A 19,633-nucleotide genomic window follows, 5' to 3' on the forward strand; every position below is an offset into this window, starting at 1 on the left:
CTGTTCAATAAGATCACAGGGGTCAACAGACAAGGTCCTTGCTAGGGTCCCAGCTCCCTTCAGTGTCCTCTCCCAGCTGACGTCGACAAAACGCCCTGCTAATCCTGAGTGCTTGCCCCTGCTCCCAAGGGTCTTCAGAGCCAGGCATCCCAGATCCTCCATGAAGAGCCCATGATCTTTCCTGTCCTGCAGGCTGTCTGCCCCTCCACAGCCTTGCTTCCTCTGCTTTGCTGTTTGCCCATCTGTGTGCTGTGGGCTGTTTCCTATAACCCGGCAGGAAACCGGGCAGCATACAGGGACTGCACCACCTATACCCCCTTCCTGGTCTTGATGCAGTCCTGGGGATGTCTGGAATGCATGAAGGAAGCCATTCTCTGGGTCGTGACAACAGCTGTGTTCCGCTGACAAGCCACTTCCGGTCTGAGACTTGCTGGGTTGTCTTCGATTTGGGACAGTGGGTCAAAGTCCTTTGAGAAAACACCAAAATTATCTGCTGGGCCACCTCCTAGGGAGAGGCCACACGGTGTTAACCCCACTGAGTCTTTCTGCTGCTGTGTGCTTGACCTCTCCACCGCTCGGCTCACAGGCAGCACACAGCATTGCCATTTCTGCCAGGCCTTTCTTAGCTGCCCAGCTAGAGGCCTAGACACAATGGGCATCACAAAGACAGCCTCGGGGCAGTGTGAGCAGAGGCTATGATCTCACTAAAAATGCAGCCCATTTTTAAGAACAATGTGGAGAGGTGTGTGGTGGGTGATAGAAAATTACATGTCCACAGGGTTGGGCTTGCCCGGAGGACCGCCTAACTATTTCCGGTTCAGAATAGCCATGTCCGGGTCAGACATCTCACGGGACTGGGACTCTGTGGCTTTATGTGGTTGCGTAAAGTGCACGCAGCCATGTAATCTATGCGCATGCGTGGAGTACCCACACGAGTTCCTGTACGCATGCACGGCCCAACCTTTATAAAGCCGGTGCCATCTTGCATAAGCCCCCCCTTATCTCTTCACCCACATGTGTTTCACGCAGGCCTGTCACTTCTATCCTTTTTAATAAAACTCTTCTGTGGTCTTGTCGTGCTCGGGACGTGTTCCTAGCGCCACTTAAAAACTAACAATGGGCACTCCTGTAATCCCAGGACTCAGGAGGGTGTTCAAAGCCTGCCTGGACTGCATGGTGAGACCTTGTCCAGAAAACAAGCCTCACCTGTGAGACCCCTGGGTTTAACACCTAACAGTGAAAAATTAAAAAAAATAAAATAAAAAAGGAAAAAACTAAAAGCAAAAAGAAACATGGAAAAGCATTTGATGCTGGGCTGGTTTATTTCCTTCTGGCTATGACAGTCAGTGGCTTCCACAGGCTTGTCACACTGGCCCTCCTGGGGAGAGGAGCCACCCACCTGCTTGGAGGAAGTCCACCTCAGAAGAGGAGGCCTATGCCACAGACTCCCCCAGACCCTGGCGGGCAGTGGCAGCAGGAGGCTGCACATCACCATAGCTGAAATCGTGGCCAACCAGCAGGTCCCCCTGAGTGATGCCACTGAGGCAAGTGTCCTCACGAGCTCTGGTGTGCTGTGTGCCTCCCCTCTCCAGGGTGGCCTGGAGAAGGCCTCGAATCCGGATGTTTTCCTTGGCAGTGGACTGCAGAACCATTTCAAGCTCACCTTCCATTTCTCTGAAAAAAGGAGGAGGTGGGGTGAAAACGGTACAATGGGAAAGGAAGTTGGGGGCTGGGGATGGCTCAGTTAGTCAAGGACCTGAGTTGGACTTGGGCTTGCTGGTCCACTGGGCTAGCCAGCTGGAGAACTCTGGTCTAATGAGGGCCTGTCTCAGAAACCAGGGGAGAGTGACTGTGGAAGACCCTGATGTCAACTTCTGGTCCCCACACACGTGCACGTGTGTAGACCTCCCCCCCCAACACCTTTTTAAAAGAAAAGAAATTCCAACAGCTCCAACCCTCAAGTAGTACGACCTCCAGTGTCAGGAGAGAGCATTTTGAAGGTTTCACCACAAGGAAACCACAGTGAAGTAGAATGCAGGTGTAAAGGAGCAGCTCTTAGATACTGATCTCTTGAGTGATCTAGCGAAAGCTCAGCTTGTTCTGCACACTTACCAAGCGCAGCTTCACTTGCTACCTGGAACAGAATGACCTGGAGGATTAGCTGAAACAATGACCCGTCGCCCTGAACCGCCTGCTGACCGCCCCACAGGCTCCTGTAAAATCTTGCTTGTCCACTCCCCCTTGTGGTGTTAGAATATAAAATGAGGATGCCAATTGGACCCTGGATCAAAGCCCTTAAGGAGCTGGCTTTGGTCCCTGGTGATGTCTTCCTGCAACAACAGGTGATGTGACAGATGTGCTAATCTCACACCATGTGTACTCGAATTACACATCACACTGCACCCACCAATGTGTACGATTAGGTAATGCACACTACACTGGTGAGTTGCCATGTGCTGTTAAGCTCATGGAGAAGCTGGCTCTGGGTTGCTGCTTCCCACTTCAGACCCACCATATTTGTCTCATGGCACCCTCCAAAGCCTCTAGTCTAGGGTGGGATGGCCTTTGAGGATGTGACCAGGAGGGAAGAACCCAATTTTATAATTTTATAATCACTGAGCCCTTGAGAATAACTAGAAGGCGAGCCGTTTCTAATGGATGTGACTATATCAACCCCATGATACACAAGTGCCTGCCATGGGGAAGACAAGCTGTGGGGGAAAGGTCAAGAACTCCAGCTGGCTGCCTCAACTTCCCCAGCTGGTTTCTATAGGATGTTGTAAACATGCAATCTGATGATGTCATTTCTATTGCTGTTTGTTCTTTTACTTGGAAGCCTCACTGGAGGGGACTCTGCTCTGCCCAGGACTACAGCTGGCTGCCTTACTCAATTTCTGCAGCATGTTTGCAGCGCCTAATTTAATGTCTATCTACATATGCACCTACTTACTGTTGTGTGATATTTTGATTGTGTTCTGACACATAAAGCTTGTGTGGAGTCAGGGCGGAGCTAGCCACTAGCTGACCAAGAAGGATTGGAGGACTGTAGAGAGAAGTGATAGGAAGTGGTAAGGCAGGGCAGAGCCAGGATCTTGGCCCTTTTGGACAGAGGAATGGAAAAGGTAGGAAGCAATTGGCAGCAGCTCGCTGTTCTTTGATCTTTCAGGTTCTTCCCCAATATTTGACTCTTGATTTTTTATTGATTAAGATTGATTAGATTAACGCTTCATCTGGTATCCAAGTTTTGGGACACAGATTCACAAAATAGCTGCCTACCTACGGCTTTGCAGCCACAGGCATGTGCCAGAGCTGTACAGAGGAACTGCACCCACTGGAGTCATGACACCATTGGCTTTCCTTTCCTTCCCAAAGCCTCTGAACAAGCACGAGATTATCCTGTTGCAATCTCTCTACAGCCAATTACCACAAGTTCCCAATTCCACAGGCTCCTGGGCTCCAAACAAACACTGCCGAAGTTGGCCCCTCAGCACCCGCAGCTCTGCCCTCAGGCACTGCCGGTCATGGCTGCTGCTTTTGAAATACCCCCAACCACCCCCACTTGAAACACCTCCCCACCTCCCACCCCCATCAGCGGTGCCGGTCCCTGGCTCTTTGGCTCCTTTCTCCCACGGGTTGTGGGCTTTCCCTGGACTTTTCCTTAGACTGCTGACAAGTGATCGGCAGCAGCTGTCCCCAGCGAGGCTGTGCACCACCTGTGTTCTCCGCTCTGATGTGCTATGCAGGCAGCCAGCCTCACACTGCAGTCGCTGTCAGCAGATTTGGTGAGACCTGGGAATTCCTAAAGGGGGAATCACTTAAAAAAGAGAGAGAAACATGCCGGGCGGTGGTGGCCCACACCTTTATTTCCAGCACTCAGGAGGCAGAGGCAGGCGGATCTCTGTGAGTTCGAGGCCAGCCTGGTTTATAGAGTAAGTTTCAGGACAGCCAGGGCTACACAGAGAAACCCTGTCTCAAATCCTCCCCTTCCCAAAAGAAAGGGGAACATTATTGTGATGGAGGGAGTTAGTCTCTGTATGACTCCACATTGGATGGTTTAAAAATGGAACCATTAAATGAGGGGATAATTAACTTGGCTGGGATTTATGTAATGTCAATTAAAATATTATTGGTTTGGTAATTCTTGTTTTATCTATAAAAAAAGTTAGTTGATATGAGTGCCAAGACACAGGCCTTAGAAAAGGTTATTACAGAAAATAATGCAATTTTGACCAATAAGTTGCAAGCCTTAGAAACACCTATTAAAACAGATACTAGAGATATTCAGACACAGAGGAATTTAAAGGAGAACCAACCTCACCATTACATTATAAAATTAGAGAGGAACAGCTCAAAGTTCTCAAAAAACCCACCCTACAGGAACAACTACCAAATGACAGGTATCCCCAAGGCTGTGTAAGAGCTGACTGGATTCCTGCGGAAATGTTGGATTTGAGGAGATTTAAGGAAGCGATAGTCTCATGTGGCATGCATTCACTTTTGTGAACAATGAAACAGGGCTAGAGGTATTGAAATCTCCCAAGACCAACTTCTTGGAGAGGGCAATTATGCTGTTATACAAAAAAGTATCCATATGATGACCACACCCTGGATCTATGCGACACAGTAGCTTTGAATGCTTGGGACAGAGTTGAAGAAGTCAAAAAGAGAACTGAGTCATTTACTAAAGTTATACAGGGCCCAAAAGAAACCTTCACTGATTTCTTACAAAGATTGACTTCATTTGTAAAGAGAATGATACCAAATCCAGAAGCTAGACAAATAATTGAATCTTTGGCTTTTGAAAATGGCAATTAACAATGCAAAAGGGTAATTAGGCCTTTAAAGGCAAGATCAGCACCCATAGAGAATAAATACAGTCAATATTGAATCTTATAACCATGATGATGTTTGGATAGGAGAGGTGATTTCCAGAGGCTTTAAGAAAAATCAAAATGTCAGATGTTTTAATTGTGGTAAACCAGGTCACCTAAAAAGGGATTGTAGTTAGGGTGTTCCTAGGAACAATGTTTTTTCTAGGAATAATCCAAACGAAAGGCCTCTGCCTTCTGGAGTCTGCAGAAGGTGCAGCAAAGGCACCAATGAATGCAGATCAACAAGGGACAGACAATATAACCCTTTGCCATCAGGAAATGCCTTGGGGGGCCTCTCGCAGGCCCCCATGTCAAATATGGTTCAGTCATTCCCTGTCACCATGGGGGGAAACTCCTCCACACTGCAATTAAAGGACCTAATGCCTATTGTAAAAACATACTGCTCTGGATGATAGAACAGCTTTAGATAATAAAACAAAAATTTCAGGAAAAACCATAAAGCAAATATGAAGATTAGATTTGAACAAGAGAGACATCTTGATTAGAAGAGGTGGTGATAGTTCATCTAACAGTGTGACCATTCAACCTAAACTAACTTATAAAATTAACATATGCTTTTCATTTGATCAGCTATAACTTGCCAAAGTTAGGGTTGGGGCAGGGTTTTGTTTTTAATCTTTCCAGGAGAATGAAGACATCCAGCTAAAGAATCTGAAGACCACTGGACAAATGAGACAAATGAAGAAAAAGGATGAATCATCCAAAGAAAATGTCCCAAAAGAGTAAATTTGCCTATTGGAATATCACATCTCCAACAAGATAAAATTTCATAAATCTTCCCAAATGTTTGTTTTTGCTGTTCTCTACAGACATTTAATGCAAATGGTCTTTTTGTAGTCACAGTTCAATTAAAAATTAAAGCTGGATTTGGAGTAGGAGAATGGCTCTCTGCTTCTCTAAACTCAAGCATGCTTATAAAGGAAAACCCAAAATCTCTGTGTCATGTCAGAAGAGCCACTTGGTATACGACAGAAGAAAACCAAAATTAAGGGACTATTCTATTGACACTAATCTCGTAATTCTTTGGTTTTATTTTGACTCTTTAAAAACTTTTCTTAAGGTATAAATATTATCTCAAAATTTGTAAGATTAATATATACGTATATTTAAAAATTTGTCATAATATTAATTTTCATATAGAGTACTGATTCTAGAAAAAGACTTCATCTAGCTTTCTGTACTTGATTTTGGGTTTGAATCTCTATCAGGTAACTAGGAATTAAGTTTTTGTGCTCTGGGTGTACGTAACAAATTATGTTCCTTTAACCTCTTCAAGGTCTGCTGCACATGACTTTTAAAATGTTTAAGTTTTCTGCAGTGAACTATGACTACGCCTAACAGCAACCTTTGAAGTCTCTAAAAGGAGGATGGGGCCCCACAATGATGATTCCGTCTGGACTGTGGTAATGCCACTACGCTGACAAACACCACCCAAAGATCGGCTTTGGACTACAAACTGCTCAGGACAATTTCAAGGTGGCCAGCTGAGATGGCCCAGCCTCACGGACCTCTAGCCAGGACTTGAGACAGCCCTGCACTTTACACAGACGGGACAACAAGTGACCCGGTCAGCTCTCCAGGACTGGACCAGTACCCCTATCTTTATCAAGGTCCCCTAAAGATGCCAGCACCCCCAGACAGCAGAAATAATTTTAAGAACACAACACCCACATTCCAAAGAAGTGGGGTGGATGGTTTGTTGTTGTCCAGTGGGTTGTGGGTATTTGTCAATGTTTAGGGTGGTTGGTTACAAGTTGTTATTGGTAATGGTCAGGAAAAAAGCTGAACAAAGGAGATTAGATTCAGAGATTCTGTTCTGAAAAGAAAAAAGGGGGAATACAGAAATGACAGGATAAAACGGTAGATTATTGAATCTACTTGTGACGGCACTCCTGCTGAGCGGCTCCTGGCCTGGCTCCAGAGAGCAGCACCGGCCCTAATCCATCTTTTGTTTAGCAGACACCTTTTGTTTCCCTTGTTGCCTTCTGTGCGAATCTGTCTTCAAGTTCCCCAAGGATACAAAGGCCTATGCAAAGCTTGATTCAGGAAACCCAGAAAACTGTGGCGCCTGAGAAATTGATGAATTTACACTTGGCATTGTATTGTTGGGAGCCCCTTTCAGGTTGTTTTGAGCATCTGGAAATGAACTGGCTAAACTGTATTGGAGAGAAATAAAACCGCCCTAGGCCAAGGGTTAGTGCTTCAGTCCTTCGAGGCTGCACCCCCTGCAGCCATGAAAGGCTAGATTCATTCTTAAGATGCCTCTGGGTCTTTATTCCAAGGACCCTTGTGAACCCACACACCCGTGTTGTGACACACAGGGACATCTACTTTTAAACAAAAATACAAATTTAAGGTTATTTTTGTTAGAACATACTGTACTTACATTTCTACCCTTGTTTAAGGTATTGTACCTATACAGCTCATTTAACAATGTACTGTAAATTTCTAGTCCTTTGAAAGTTCGTTTTAGGAGAATGAAGGCTAAGGAATCTAAAGAACACTGGATAAATAAGACATCTGAAGAAAAAGGACAAATCATCTAGAAAAAAATGTCCCAAGAAAAAGAGTAAAATGGCCTATTGGTAAATCATCTATAAAATTTCATAAGTCTTCCTAAATGTTTGTTTCTGCTCTTCTCTAAAGAAATTTAACACTATTGGTCTTCTTGTAGTCCCCGTTCAATTAAAATTTAAACCTGACTTTGGAGTTGGAGAATGGCTTTCTCCTTCTTTAAACTCAAGCATGTTGTTAAAAGGAAAATGCAAACTCCCTATATCATGCCAGAAGAAAGAGCCCTTTTCTGATATTGGACAGGACATAAACCAAATTAATTAAGGGACTATTTTATTACTACTAATCTCAATTCTTTGATTCTATTCGGATTCTTTAAATTTTTCTTAAAGTATGAATTCTACACCAAAATTTACAAGATATATATATATATATATATATATATATATATACACACACATATTTAACTTTGTTAAGATAATAATGGTCATATACAATACTAACTAATTCTAGAAAAAAAAAGGCATCAATTAGCTGCCTATACATGTCTTTGTGTTTGAGTCTTTATCAGTTTTCTGCAGGAAATCACGGCCAGGCCTAACATCAACTGAAATCTCCAGGAAGAAGATGAGGCCCCACAACAATTCCACGTGGACAATAATAATAGCACTAAGCTGACAAACAAGATCAGCTTTGAACAACAAAAAGCTCAGAGCAATTTTGAGAGATAAACCCTGAACTTTGGCATTATGCATAGAATGGATAATAAAGGATATAGTTACCTTTCCTAGAATTTGACAATTAACCCAAAATTTTTCTTTTTAGAATAAAGATACCTTCACCCATATCCAGCAGGAAGCAATTTTAAGAATACAACACCCACATTCCCAAAGAGGTAGTGTGGGGCAGGTGGTTTTTTGGTCTTTTAATGGGTTTTGGGTCTGGGATAATTTTCATTGTTTAGGGGGGTTAGTTACAAGTTGTTGTTAAGGGTTAGGAAAAGGGCTAAGCAAAGGAGATTAAAGGTTCTTGTTTTTTTAAAAAAAGATACATAGAAATGATAGAATAGAGGGTAGATTATTGAATCTACTCAGAAAAATAAAGAGAAGATACAGATATGATATAGATAAAAAGATAGAGTATTGAATCTACTTTTTTTTTTTTCCGAGACAGGGTTTCTCTGTGGCTTTGGAGGCTGTCCTGGAACTCGCTTTGTAGACCAGGCTAGCCTTGAACTCACAGAGATCCACCTGCCTCTGCCTCCCGAGTGCTGGGAATACAGGCATGCGCCATCACCAACTGGTGAATCTATTTTTAAAAAGACAATTATTAATTTTAAATACTTTACATTGGATTGGATTTTTGTATATTGTATATAAATTATATATATTGAGATTGATATTGTTAGAAAAGGCTGTAAGTATACTTCTAATCTTGTTCAAGATATTTTTTGTTTTGTTTTGTTTTTTTGTTGAGACAGGGTTTCTCTATGTAGCTTTGTCCCTTTCCTGGATCTCACTCTGTAGACCAGGCTGGCCTCAAACTCAGAGATTGGCCTGCCTCTGCCTCCCAAGTGCTGGGATTAGAGGCGTGCGCCAGCACTGCCCGGCGGCGAGATATATTATACTTATACCGTTCATTTATCAATGTAATGCAATTTGCTGCTCCTTGAATGTTATTATTACCAACTATTTAGGATATATAGAAATGAAAGTTAGTCGTTAGACATTACAATTGAACTTGTAGTCATAGTAGGTGTGTTTTCAAGGTCGAGCTGATATATTTTAGATAGACAGGTCATCTTCAAACCCTTCAGAGATCTACAGAATATGGCATTTAAAATGTTTTAATAACTTAGAAAATTTTTCTTTTTTTGTTATAACTATGAGACATGTTGGCTCCTGGAAGTACCAATCTACTTCAGAGAAAATATAGGCATTGAAGAAACTCCATATGGAGTTAACTTTCATTGTGGCAAAAGTTAGCCACTGGACAACAAAGTATCCTCGAATTGACTGCTGACAAACAGGACAAAATGGACAGAGAGGACACGAAACAAAGGACTACCGATTCTTGCCAAGACAAGTGTGGTTGTGGCATCTTCTGAGGCCAGGAAAATATGGTACCATCCCTGAAGTGGCCTTTGCAATCCAGAAAAGGTACAGTGCCCTTTTCTTCGAAGGCAGCTGAACAGGGAGTGGGCCGATGGCTTCTGATGTGCAATGGAACAGCAGCTGAAACAGTTATTCTTGAAGAGTAACTAAGCTCACCCCTCTCAATAGTAGACTGGCATTTAATAGAGGGATGTGGAGAACGGGATGCCAAGATGAAGCCACACACACACACACACACAGCCAAGAAGAATGGACAGCTGAATTAAAAAAACACCAACCATATCCAGAATTTTAAATCCTGAATCATGACATGACACTAGTGGAATTCAGGTGTTTCTGGTACATGGACCTCTCTCACCAAATGTGAGGTCGAACTGTTGACCTTGTGTACATCCTAATTCACAAATGAGTCTGTCAGATACGCTAAGCTTATGGGCTGAAGATGATGCCCCAACACTGCGGAGAAACCTCAGGTGACTGTCCAGGCAGCGGGCTGTTTCTGTCAACTCACATTTTTTTTTTGAAGCTGCTTGCGTGCCCTTCCTGTTTTTATTTTTGTTAGGTAATATTTCCTTCTTGGGTCTCTGAGGGAGTTGAAGATTAGACAGTTATAGTTAAAAAGTTTAGATACTTATAGTTTTCCTTGTTAAGAATTTTAGAAAAGAAACTCACTAAAGAGTAAGTGTATAAATTTGAAAGATGTTATAAGATAGTTCTGTTAGTAATATAAGTTAGGATAGAAAGTGAATCAGGTACATTTTGGACTTACCAAAATAGGATAGATAATGGAATTATTTTCTCTATTACAATCAAACGTAGAGTCAGGCTTGGTATGTTTTCAAAGTCAAAGAGATATATTTTAGGTAGACAAATGGTCTTCAAAACACTTCAGAGATCTACAGAATATGGCATTTAAAATGTTTTAATAACATAAGGCTTTTGTTTGTTTGTTTGTTTTTTTAATGGCAGTGAGACATGTCTGCTCCTAGCAGCACAAATCTACTTCAGAGACGATCATGGGCACCAAAGCAACTCCATATGGAGTTTGCTCTCTTTGTGGCAAAAGGTAGCCACTGGGCAAAAAAGGCCCTTGCCTCGACTGCTGACAGTATGCTGTCCAAATTGCACAAGCAGGACACAAAAGAAAGTAAACATTTTGCCAAGACAAGGTGGAGCAGCCCTTTAAAATTGGGGGCTAGAGAGATGGCTCAGAGGTTAAGAGCACTGACTGCTGTACCAGAGGTCCTGAGTTCAATTCCTAGCAACCACATGGTGGCTTACAACCATCTGTAATGAGATCTGGTGCCCTCTTCTGGCCTGTAGTCATACATGCTGTATACATAGTAAATAAATAAATCTTTAAAATCCTGCTTCACAGAAAAGGATGTCTGTAGATGTAACCGTCTTGTTAAATAAGAAACACAGAGTTAAAAACCAAGAGTTCAGAGCAATAGCTGAGAGCCTTACCCTTCACTGCTTCTGCTGTCTTTCCTCTCCGCAAAAGACTTCTGTGTGTCCTGTCTTTTTTATACTTTCTGGTCTGTTTTCTCATTGGTTGTAAACCCAGCCACATGACCTCCTCGTCACTGCCTGTCTGTACAGACCTCCAGATCTTCTATGGTTGGTATTGAGATTAAAGGCGTGTGTCTGCCATGCTGGCTGTGTCCTTGAACACACAGCCTCCCAAGTGCTGGGATTAAAGGTGTGCACTACCACTACCATCACCACCACCACCACCCAGCTTCTGCTCTGGCTTGCTCTGACCTCAAGGCAACTTTATTAACATACAAATAAAATCACATTTCAATACAAATAAAATATCACTATAGATGTCAGATATTATAGGCCTGCAGGCTGAACAATGCAGAGGAATCTTGGGTGACTGTCCAGGCAGCCAGCTGTTTCTGTCATGCTTAATTTACTCATTAATTCCAAAGTGAAAGTATACCTATGGGACATCATTCTCTGAAACCACGCAGAACAAACAAACTATTATGTCAATTAAAAACAATGACTAAGAGGAAATAAAGTAAAAAGAAATCTTATCTACATTTTTTTAAACTGAACATATGCAGAACATAAACTATGAATTGAATATTAAGAGAAATAAAAAAATGTATTTAAAAATTTGCAAATACCAAGAACTTACTTGAAATATGACAAGGCAGATTTACCAAAAGTTCAAACTTAACAACTGCAAATGAAGTCACATGACATCCACTGTCTTCATCCCTGGCAAAGATGGCTGCCAACCAGGAGGCAGCCTAAAGATGGTGGCAAACCACGTTCTGTTTATATCCCAAACTAGAGTCATGTCACATGGTTCCTTCACGATTACCTGAGCATGAGTTTTAGCTGTCACATCAGGTCATGAGGTTGAAGCTGACTGGAGGTACAGAATGTTTACAGAAACCAAATCTAACACTTTGTCTCCTCTGCTTTCCTTTCACAGCCCCACGTGGCTCAACTGACACAGGACACAGGACACAGGACACTTTCAAATATGCTTGGGTAAAGAGAAGGGATAGCAATCATTCACATTCAGAGCCAGCTTTCTAATAAAGCAGAACAGCATAAAACAACTTCAATGTTATCCACAGCCAAAAGACATCTTAACTCCTGTTAACCCAAATCTACCCAGCAAAGAACTCAAGAGCAGCCATGGCTCAGTGGTGGCTAGTGGGGTGGCAGAGATGGCAAACAGACTATCTATCCACATACTGAAAACAGACAGACAGATGGACAAAAGTTTCCAACCAACCAGAACCAAGTGGGTGGGCAAAGTCTCACTATTTGCCTTGGATGGGAGAATACTGAGGTCCAGCGGAACCCCTCCACATCTCAGATTGAGATCCTATAGAATAGACCAGACTAGGATTCCCCAGGAGGCTCCGTCAATGCTTGCTGCTTTCCCAGCACAGCAGCTCACCTGATAGTTAGAGCACGTGTCTCCAGAGGTAGCCCCTCAGCCCCGGAGTTCCAGAGTAAAAGTCCAGCTTTAAAATTTGGATCTTGTTGGGGTCCTCCAGAAAACATTAATCCCACTGGTTGAGAATAAGACCACTACCACAATTTAAAGCCAAATTTGACATTTTAATTAAACAGTAGGCAGGTGGATGGACTCCAGATTCCCAGGAAATGGCCACTTGTCATGTTTCGTAGGGGCTTAAAAAGGCAAAACTGCCGGGCGGTGGTGGCACACACCTTTAATCCCAGCACTCGGGAGGCAGAGGCAGGTAGATCTTTGTGAGTTCGTGGCCAGCCTGGTCTACAGAGTGAGATCCAGGAAAGGTGCAAAGCTGCACAGAGAAATCCTGTCTCGAAAAAAACAAAAACAAAAACAAAAACAAAAAAACAAAAAAACAAAAAAAAAAAAACAAAAAAAAAAGGCAAAACTAGTAATTCATTAATTACATCTCCCACCAGGTCCAATCAGGGGGAAGCACACTTCCTGACATATCTCCTGCCCATGCACCTCCCGCCCACTGTGCTCAAGCACATCTGGTGCTGATGGGTCACACAAACACAAGAAAAGAGCAACTTATTCTTAACTGTCTTAACTGCAAACAGAACCTAATCTGCAAGGTATGTTTCCTGCTGATCAGAGATGAAGAGAGCATTAAATAGAAACACTGAGCACAAGACAGACAGACAGACAAACAATCCACTGAAAATACAGATCTGAAAAGCTAACTGCTGGAAAATTTTAAAGTTACCAAGTACAGGACTCAGCAAGAGGCCCTGACCTCTACCTAATCTGAGTTCCACAAGGATACTGAGAAACAATCAGACAGTCACACACATTTCTGTGTGTGCGTGTGTGTTTGTGTGTCTGTGTTTGTCTGTAATTGTGTTTCTTAGCCAGTGTGGTGATGCACGCCTATAATCTCAGCATTCAGAAAGCTGAGGCGTAAGTGTAATCAGATGTTTCCTGTCCTGACTGCCTGGTCCTAAATAATCACTCAGAGGCTTAATATTACTTATAAATGCTCAGCCAATAGCTCAGGCTTGTTACCCCATTTCTAGATGTCCTGTTTTTTTTAGCGCTGACTAGTGTCTCCCTGATCGGCCCTTCTTCTTCCCATCATTCTTAGTTTGGCTTTCCTGCCTAACTTCCTGCTTAGCTAACAGCCTGTCAGCTTTTTTTTTAAACCAATGAGAGCAATATATATTCATAATGTAGAAAAGGATTGTTTCACAGCACACGAGGATCATCTAGAAGTTCAGGGCAAGCCTTTAATACCAGCACTTGGGAGGCAGAGGCAGGAGAATCTCTGTGAGTGTGAGGCCAGCCTGGGCTACAGAGCAAGTTCCAGGACAGCCAAGGCTACCCAGAAAACCCTGTCTCAAAACAAACCAATAACCCAGAGAGATGATGACTGAAATTTTTCTAGATCTAATGAAAGACACAAAGTCCCAGAATCTATACTTTTTATAACACAGTAATATTTATACCCAGTGGAGGAATGAGAAGAAACTTTTGAACACACAGCAAAACTGCAGAATACAAAGTGATAAAAAAAACTTATTTGTATACAGATTTTTAAAAAATATTATTTTTTACTTTTATGTGTATAAGTGTTTTGACTGCATGTATGTCTAGGCACCACATGTGTTCCTCTCTGGTCCCAAAGCCTAGGCTGGCGTCACTATGTAGCCAAGGATGACCTTGAACTCCCAATCCTCCTGCCTCCAGTTCCCAAGATTACAGGCGCAGGCCCCACACCTGGATGACAAGGGAAAGACAAAGATGAATGTGGTGGTTTGGGTAAGAAGACCCCACGAGTCATAGATCTGCAGGCCTGGTCCTCAGTTCAACAACTGTTTGGAAGGATTAGGAGGTGTGTCACTGGGGGTGGGCTTTAAGGTTTCAAGACTCCTACCCCATCTCTGTCTGTCTCTCTGTCACTCTTTCTGCCTGCTGCCTACAAACGTAGCTCCCAGATACTTCTCCAGCACCATGCCCGTCTGGACGTTACCACGCTCCCACAACCCCATCATGATAAGAATGGACTTTCTGAAACTGTAAGCAAGCCCCCAAATGCTTTCTTTATAAGTGTTGTCATGGGGTGGGTCGTGGTGTCTCTTCACAGCAATAGAATAAACCCTAAGACAATGCACCATCTATTTTTTAAAAAATGATAGCTAAGTATTGTTAATGTATGCTTGCAATCCAAGGACTTAGGGAGCTGAGGCAAAAAGACTTTGAAATGAAGGCCAGCATGGACTACAGAGAGTCTAAAAAGAAGCATACAGAGAGAGAACAAAAATGTGAACAGGGTCTGGAGGGAGAGAGCTGGCACAGTGATTACAAGCACTTGCTATGCAACCTTGAGGACTGGAGTTTGGATCCCGGCCCCAAGTAAGAAGGCAGGCACCAAAAACACACACGTAACTCTAGTCCCAAGGGTGGGAAAAGACAGGGTTGTGGGGCTGGCCGGCTTCCTATCTAGCTGAGGAAATGCATGCCCCAGCATGATAGAGAGACTGCCTCAAAGGAACAGGTGTGGAGTGAGAGGCGGGCACCTAAGGTGCTCTTCGGGCTGCTGCTTGCTCACGTGTGCAGGCTCATGCACCTACCTTTTCTGCTGCAGGGCCTCATCCAGGACCTCTTGCTTCTCCTGCAGCATCCGCTGCAGGTACCTCATCTCCTTCTGGTACTGAGCTGCTTTGCCAGCGAAGTCCTCCTGCTGTTCCACCAGGCGATGATGGATGTCACCCAGCTTCAAGGCTGCCTGTTTCTTGTACCCCTGAGGGAAGGCATGCAGTGAGCGAGTGCCTCAGAGCTGATTGGCTGTGTGGGCCTCAGACAACACCCAGCACCCATGTGGGCAGCTCACAACCACCTGTAACTCCAGCTTCAGGGGATCTAACTCCCTCTTCTGGTTTCCAAGGGCACCTGCACTCACATGCACACACACAGACAGACATATAAATGATTAAAAACAAAATAAAATCTGAAAAGAAAAACCAAATTTCTAATCTATATTATATCTGATTTTTATGGGATTAATATGCTAAACATGAAAATTAAACATAAAATATCTGCATCATAGACCCAATTGGATGTTTTTACAAAATTAATCTACTGCAATATTTACTTGTTTGTTTTATTTTTGAGGCAGGGCCTTGTGTAGCCCAAGCTAGCTTCAAAGTCCATTTATAACTGAAGGTGACCTTTGAACTTAGGATCCTTCTGCCTCCACCTCCCAAGTTGGGATTATAGGTGTGTAACATCAAATCCAACTTTATGCACTGCTGAGGATCAAACTTAGGGCCTCATGCATGCTAGGCAAGCTCTATGCAGTGAGCCACATGCCTATGTCTGCATTTTTTCGAATGATCCTTTCACTGACTGGCAGCTTGAGAAAGAATGTCAACAGTGTTTTACTTTATCAAAGATGTCTCATATAAGAACTCAGCAAGGGCTGGGATATAGCTCAGTGCTTGCCTAGCATACAAATGGTTCTGGGTTCACTCTCTAGTAATAACAACAAAGAAAAAGAGAAGCAATTGGCTCGTCACCTCCATTCCCTGTGACTCAGATCCTCAAGCATCCCTAGGCCTTTCATGTAATATTTAAGGCTCTAATCCCCGAGCCATCTCTCCAGTCCCCTCAGCCAACTCTTAAGTGTGAATATGAACACCGACCATTAGGATTATGTTAGGATATCAATTCTATGGGAGTTATGTATCTAAACCTCTGATGTCAGTTTTGGAAGTACTTCCTGCTTGCCACCTGCCAAGGCCTGGAATGTGATCCCAGGAAACCTGCATGAAGCAGGAAGGAGAACCAACTCCATCAAGTGTCTTAGGTCACCCATGCATGCTGCATGCACCACATACAGACACTAATACAGTAAAGCTGAAAAATAAATCTTGGGGCTGGAGAGGTGGCTCGGCAGTTACAACCACTGGCTGCCCTTGCAGAGGACCCAAGTTCATTCCCCAGCACCCACACGTGGTTAAAAACCACCCCAGTTTCAGAGGACCCCACATGATAGCCAAACATATGAAGACAAGATATCCATACACATAAAATAAAAATTAATAAATATATTTTAAAAAATGCTAGGAGGTGATGGTGCATATCTTTAATCTTAGAACTCAGGAGGTAGAGCCGGGCAGATCTCTGAGTTCAAGGCTAGCCTGTCTATAGAGTGAGTTCCAGGACAGCCAGGGCTACACAGAGAAACCCTGTCTCAGGAAAAACAAAACAAAGCAAAATAAAAATAATGAAAAAATACATCTAGGAGGCTGGAGAGTTGGCTTAGTACTTAAGAGCAGGGGTTATTTTTCCTGAGGAGACCTGGGTTTGGCTCACAAGCATCTATAACTCCAGAGTTCAGGGGATCTGCTACTTTCTGACCTCTGCAGGCACCAGGAATGTTCATGGTGTACATGCATACATTCTGGTAAACACCAGACACATAAAATAAAAAGAAGTCAGCCTCTCTCTCTCTCTCTCTCTCTCTCTCTCTCTCTCTCTCTCTCTCTCTCCTCTCTCTCTCTCTCTCCTCTCCCTCTCCCTCTCCCTCTCTCTCTCTCAGACAGTGTTTCTTTGTGTAAAAGTCCTCACTGTCTTAGAACTGGCTTTGTAGACCAGGCTGGCCTCGAACTCACAGAGATTCTCCTGTCTCTACCTCCTCAGTGCTGGGATTAAAGGTGTGTACTACCACCACCAAGCTGATATGTCTCTTCTTAAAAAGGAAGTAGGGCTGGGTGGTGGTAGCACATGCCTTTTGTGGGATCTCTGTGAGTTCAAGGCCAGCCTGGTCTACAAAGCGAATTCCAGGACATCTAGGATGTTATACAGAGAAACCCTGTCTCAAAAAACAAAAAAAAGAATTGTGTACAGCTTTTATATTTCCATGTTTAAAAAAACAAAAACACTTGGTTTTTTTGTTTTTTGTTTTTTGTAGTGATGTTACTTAACCATGGAGCCAGCAGATTTCCTTGTATTTTTTTTTATTTTTTTTAACAAATAATTGCTTGGTGTTTCAGTGTGCAGCAAACCCCAGCTTAGCTTTCCTTCCTATGAGAGACAGACAAACCCGCACAGACTCCCCTTTGAGGTGTCCTGTCCCATGGCACTGATGGCCACTTACCTTCACCCTCTCCTCCAGCTTTCCCAGGCGAATGTTGCCTTTCAGGATTTTGTTGAGGACTCCATGCTTTTCGCTCTCTAAACACTGAGCCTGAGGAGAGGGTGGAAATAGAAGCATTACTGTAGCTTACATGGAAAGTCCTAGGAATTGCTCTGGGTTTCAGCCCCCTGGCATACTGCTTGTCTAGCATTTGTGAGGCCCAGGTTCAATCCATAGTCACACATACACACACATACACACACACACACATACACACACACACACACACACACACACACACACACACACAGTTTGCAGAGAACATCCCCATTCACAAACAGGCTCCACTCCATCTAATTCCGCCTACTCCACTTTGGCTCCCACACTCCCTGAGTGAGAGCTGTGGGCAGGGCTTGGACAAGGGCTAAGGACCAACAAGGATTGGGTCCACACTGGGCATCTCTCCTAGGTAGGACAGGAGGATCTCAGAGCAGGCCTTTAAGAGCTTTAGAACACGTCTCTATCTAGCGGACACAGCATTTCTGTGGTGCTTTGGATGAGAAATGTCCCCCATAGTCTCAGGTATTTGAACTTGGTCCCCAGTTGGTGGCACTGTTTGGGGACAGATGGAACCTTCAGGAGGTGGAGACGTGCTGGAGCAAGTATGTCACTGGGTGTGAGCTATTAGAGTTCATAGCCTCGCCTCACTTCCTGTGTGTGTGTGTGTGAGAGAGAGAGATGTGATCTCCCAGCTTCCTGCTCTGGCTGCCTGTGGTCATGCCTGCCATTATGGATGGACTTTTCCTCTGGAACCATAGCCAGAATAGACTCTTCCTTCCAAAAATAGCTTTCAGTCATGGTTCCTTCAGTAGCATTCAAGGAATAATTGCTGTGATAAAAGCAAGCTTGTTGCCTGCCTAATTTGATCACAACAAAATATAAGGGAATAATATAAACCCCCATGTTCTTCTCACACCAACATGGCAGACAGTGTATCCAAGAGGGATGTCATCTAAAGACAAGCAGTTTGCACAGACACAAGCTCCCACACACTGTTAAGGGTCCCAGCTGCTAAGAGAAATGTGTGGGGCGTCTTCCTCCTAAGGCAGCCTAGTGGCAGCGGTTGGCTTTCTAGAAAGGAAAGATCTGACACCAAATGGGGCCCTGTGAAGTCCTATGTGACGCCTGGCCATCAGGACACTGTCCAGAACAGAGTGGGAGGCCTTTCCTAAAGACTGCAGGGGTGGGAGGGTCACGAGACCCCGGAGAATAGGAGAGATGTGACAGCAGGGCAGCCCATGTCACCCTGGTCTGCTCGATATAGGACCCTAAGTGCTCTACCAGCTTCCATACGCCCCTCCCTCTTCATGTGGCCACAGGGCCTTGGTGAGTGGAGTCAGGAGCATGGCAGCACCTCTGGCCATGTCCAGTTCTGACTCAGTGGTCTGGCTTTTTAGGCTATTAAAAGATCAAGTTGGTGAAATTTACAACTTCTAAATATTTATATACAGAGTGTGTGCCTTCCAACTGTATTTCCATGCTTGGTCCACAAGGCTGAGGTGTGGGCCTGAAGAGGCCACTTGAAGTTGGAAAATATCTCCACTGCACCACAAAAGACTGTCTCACCCAGGTGGGAGCTGAGGGGTCCCCACGTGTCCTGCCCTGGGACAAGATGGCTTCACATTTACTGTGACACTGTGTAGCAGGCAGGTACTCAGGAAGGTATTCTAGGTGAGCAGTTTTGCTTGGCCCCTTCCAACAAGCTTTTGCTTGCCCTTTGAACAATCCAATGAATGGGCACGTAGAGGGAAGGGGTACTAGGTGCTGTGACAGAAAACATCAGCACTGTGGTCAGGACGGCAACTTTTCAAGAGAAGTCCCAGTCAGAAGACCTGAATGGCTTCAAGGTTCCTACCATGCTGGGTCAAAGTCAGGAAGGACTTAGAAAGTGCCAGTAATGGGGCCTGAGAGATGGCTCAGTGGGTACCCAGTGGAAGAGAGAAGGTTGTCTTCTGTCAACTCATAT

General features: G+C 43.9%; 1 protein-coding gene across 2 annotated transcripts in view; it reads right to left on the reverse strand.

The window, feature by feature from the left end:
* Positions 1 to 1,303: 1,303 nt before the first annotated feature.
* Cep89 (centrosomal protein 89) overlaps positions 1,304 to 19,633 on the reverse strand; it is a 59,356-nt gene continuing 41,026 nt past the window's right edge. For both annotated transcript variants that reach the window (XM_036209467.1, XM_036209458.1), the window contains exons 17-19: positions 17,629 to 17,718; positions 15,101 to 15,270; positions 1,304 to 1,674 (exon numbers count right to left, since the gene is read on the reverse strand). In XM_036209467.1, the coding sequence (XP_036065360.1) occupies positions 1,434 to 1,674; positions 15,101 to 15,270; positions 17,629 to 17,718 (501 nt within the window). In that variant the 3' untranslated portion in view covers positions 1,304 to 1,433. The remainder of the gene's footprint in view (positions 1,675 to 15,100; positions 15,271 to 17,628; positions 17,719 to 19,633) is intronic.

This window comes from Onychomys torridus, chromosome 1, assembly GCF_903995425.1.
Source record: "Onychomys torridus chromosome 1, mOncTor1.1, whole genome shotgun sequence".
Classification (NCBI taxonomy): Eukaryota; Metazoa; Chordata; class Mammalia; order Rodentia; family Cricetidae; genus Onychomys; species Onychomys torridus.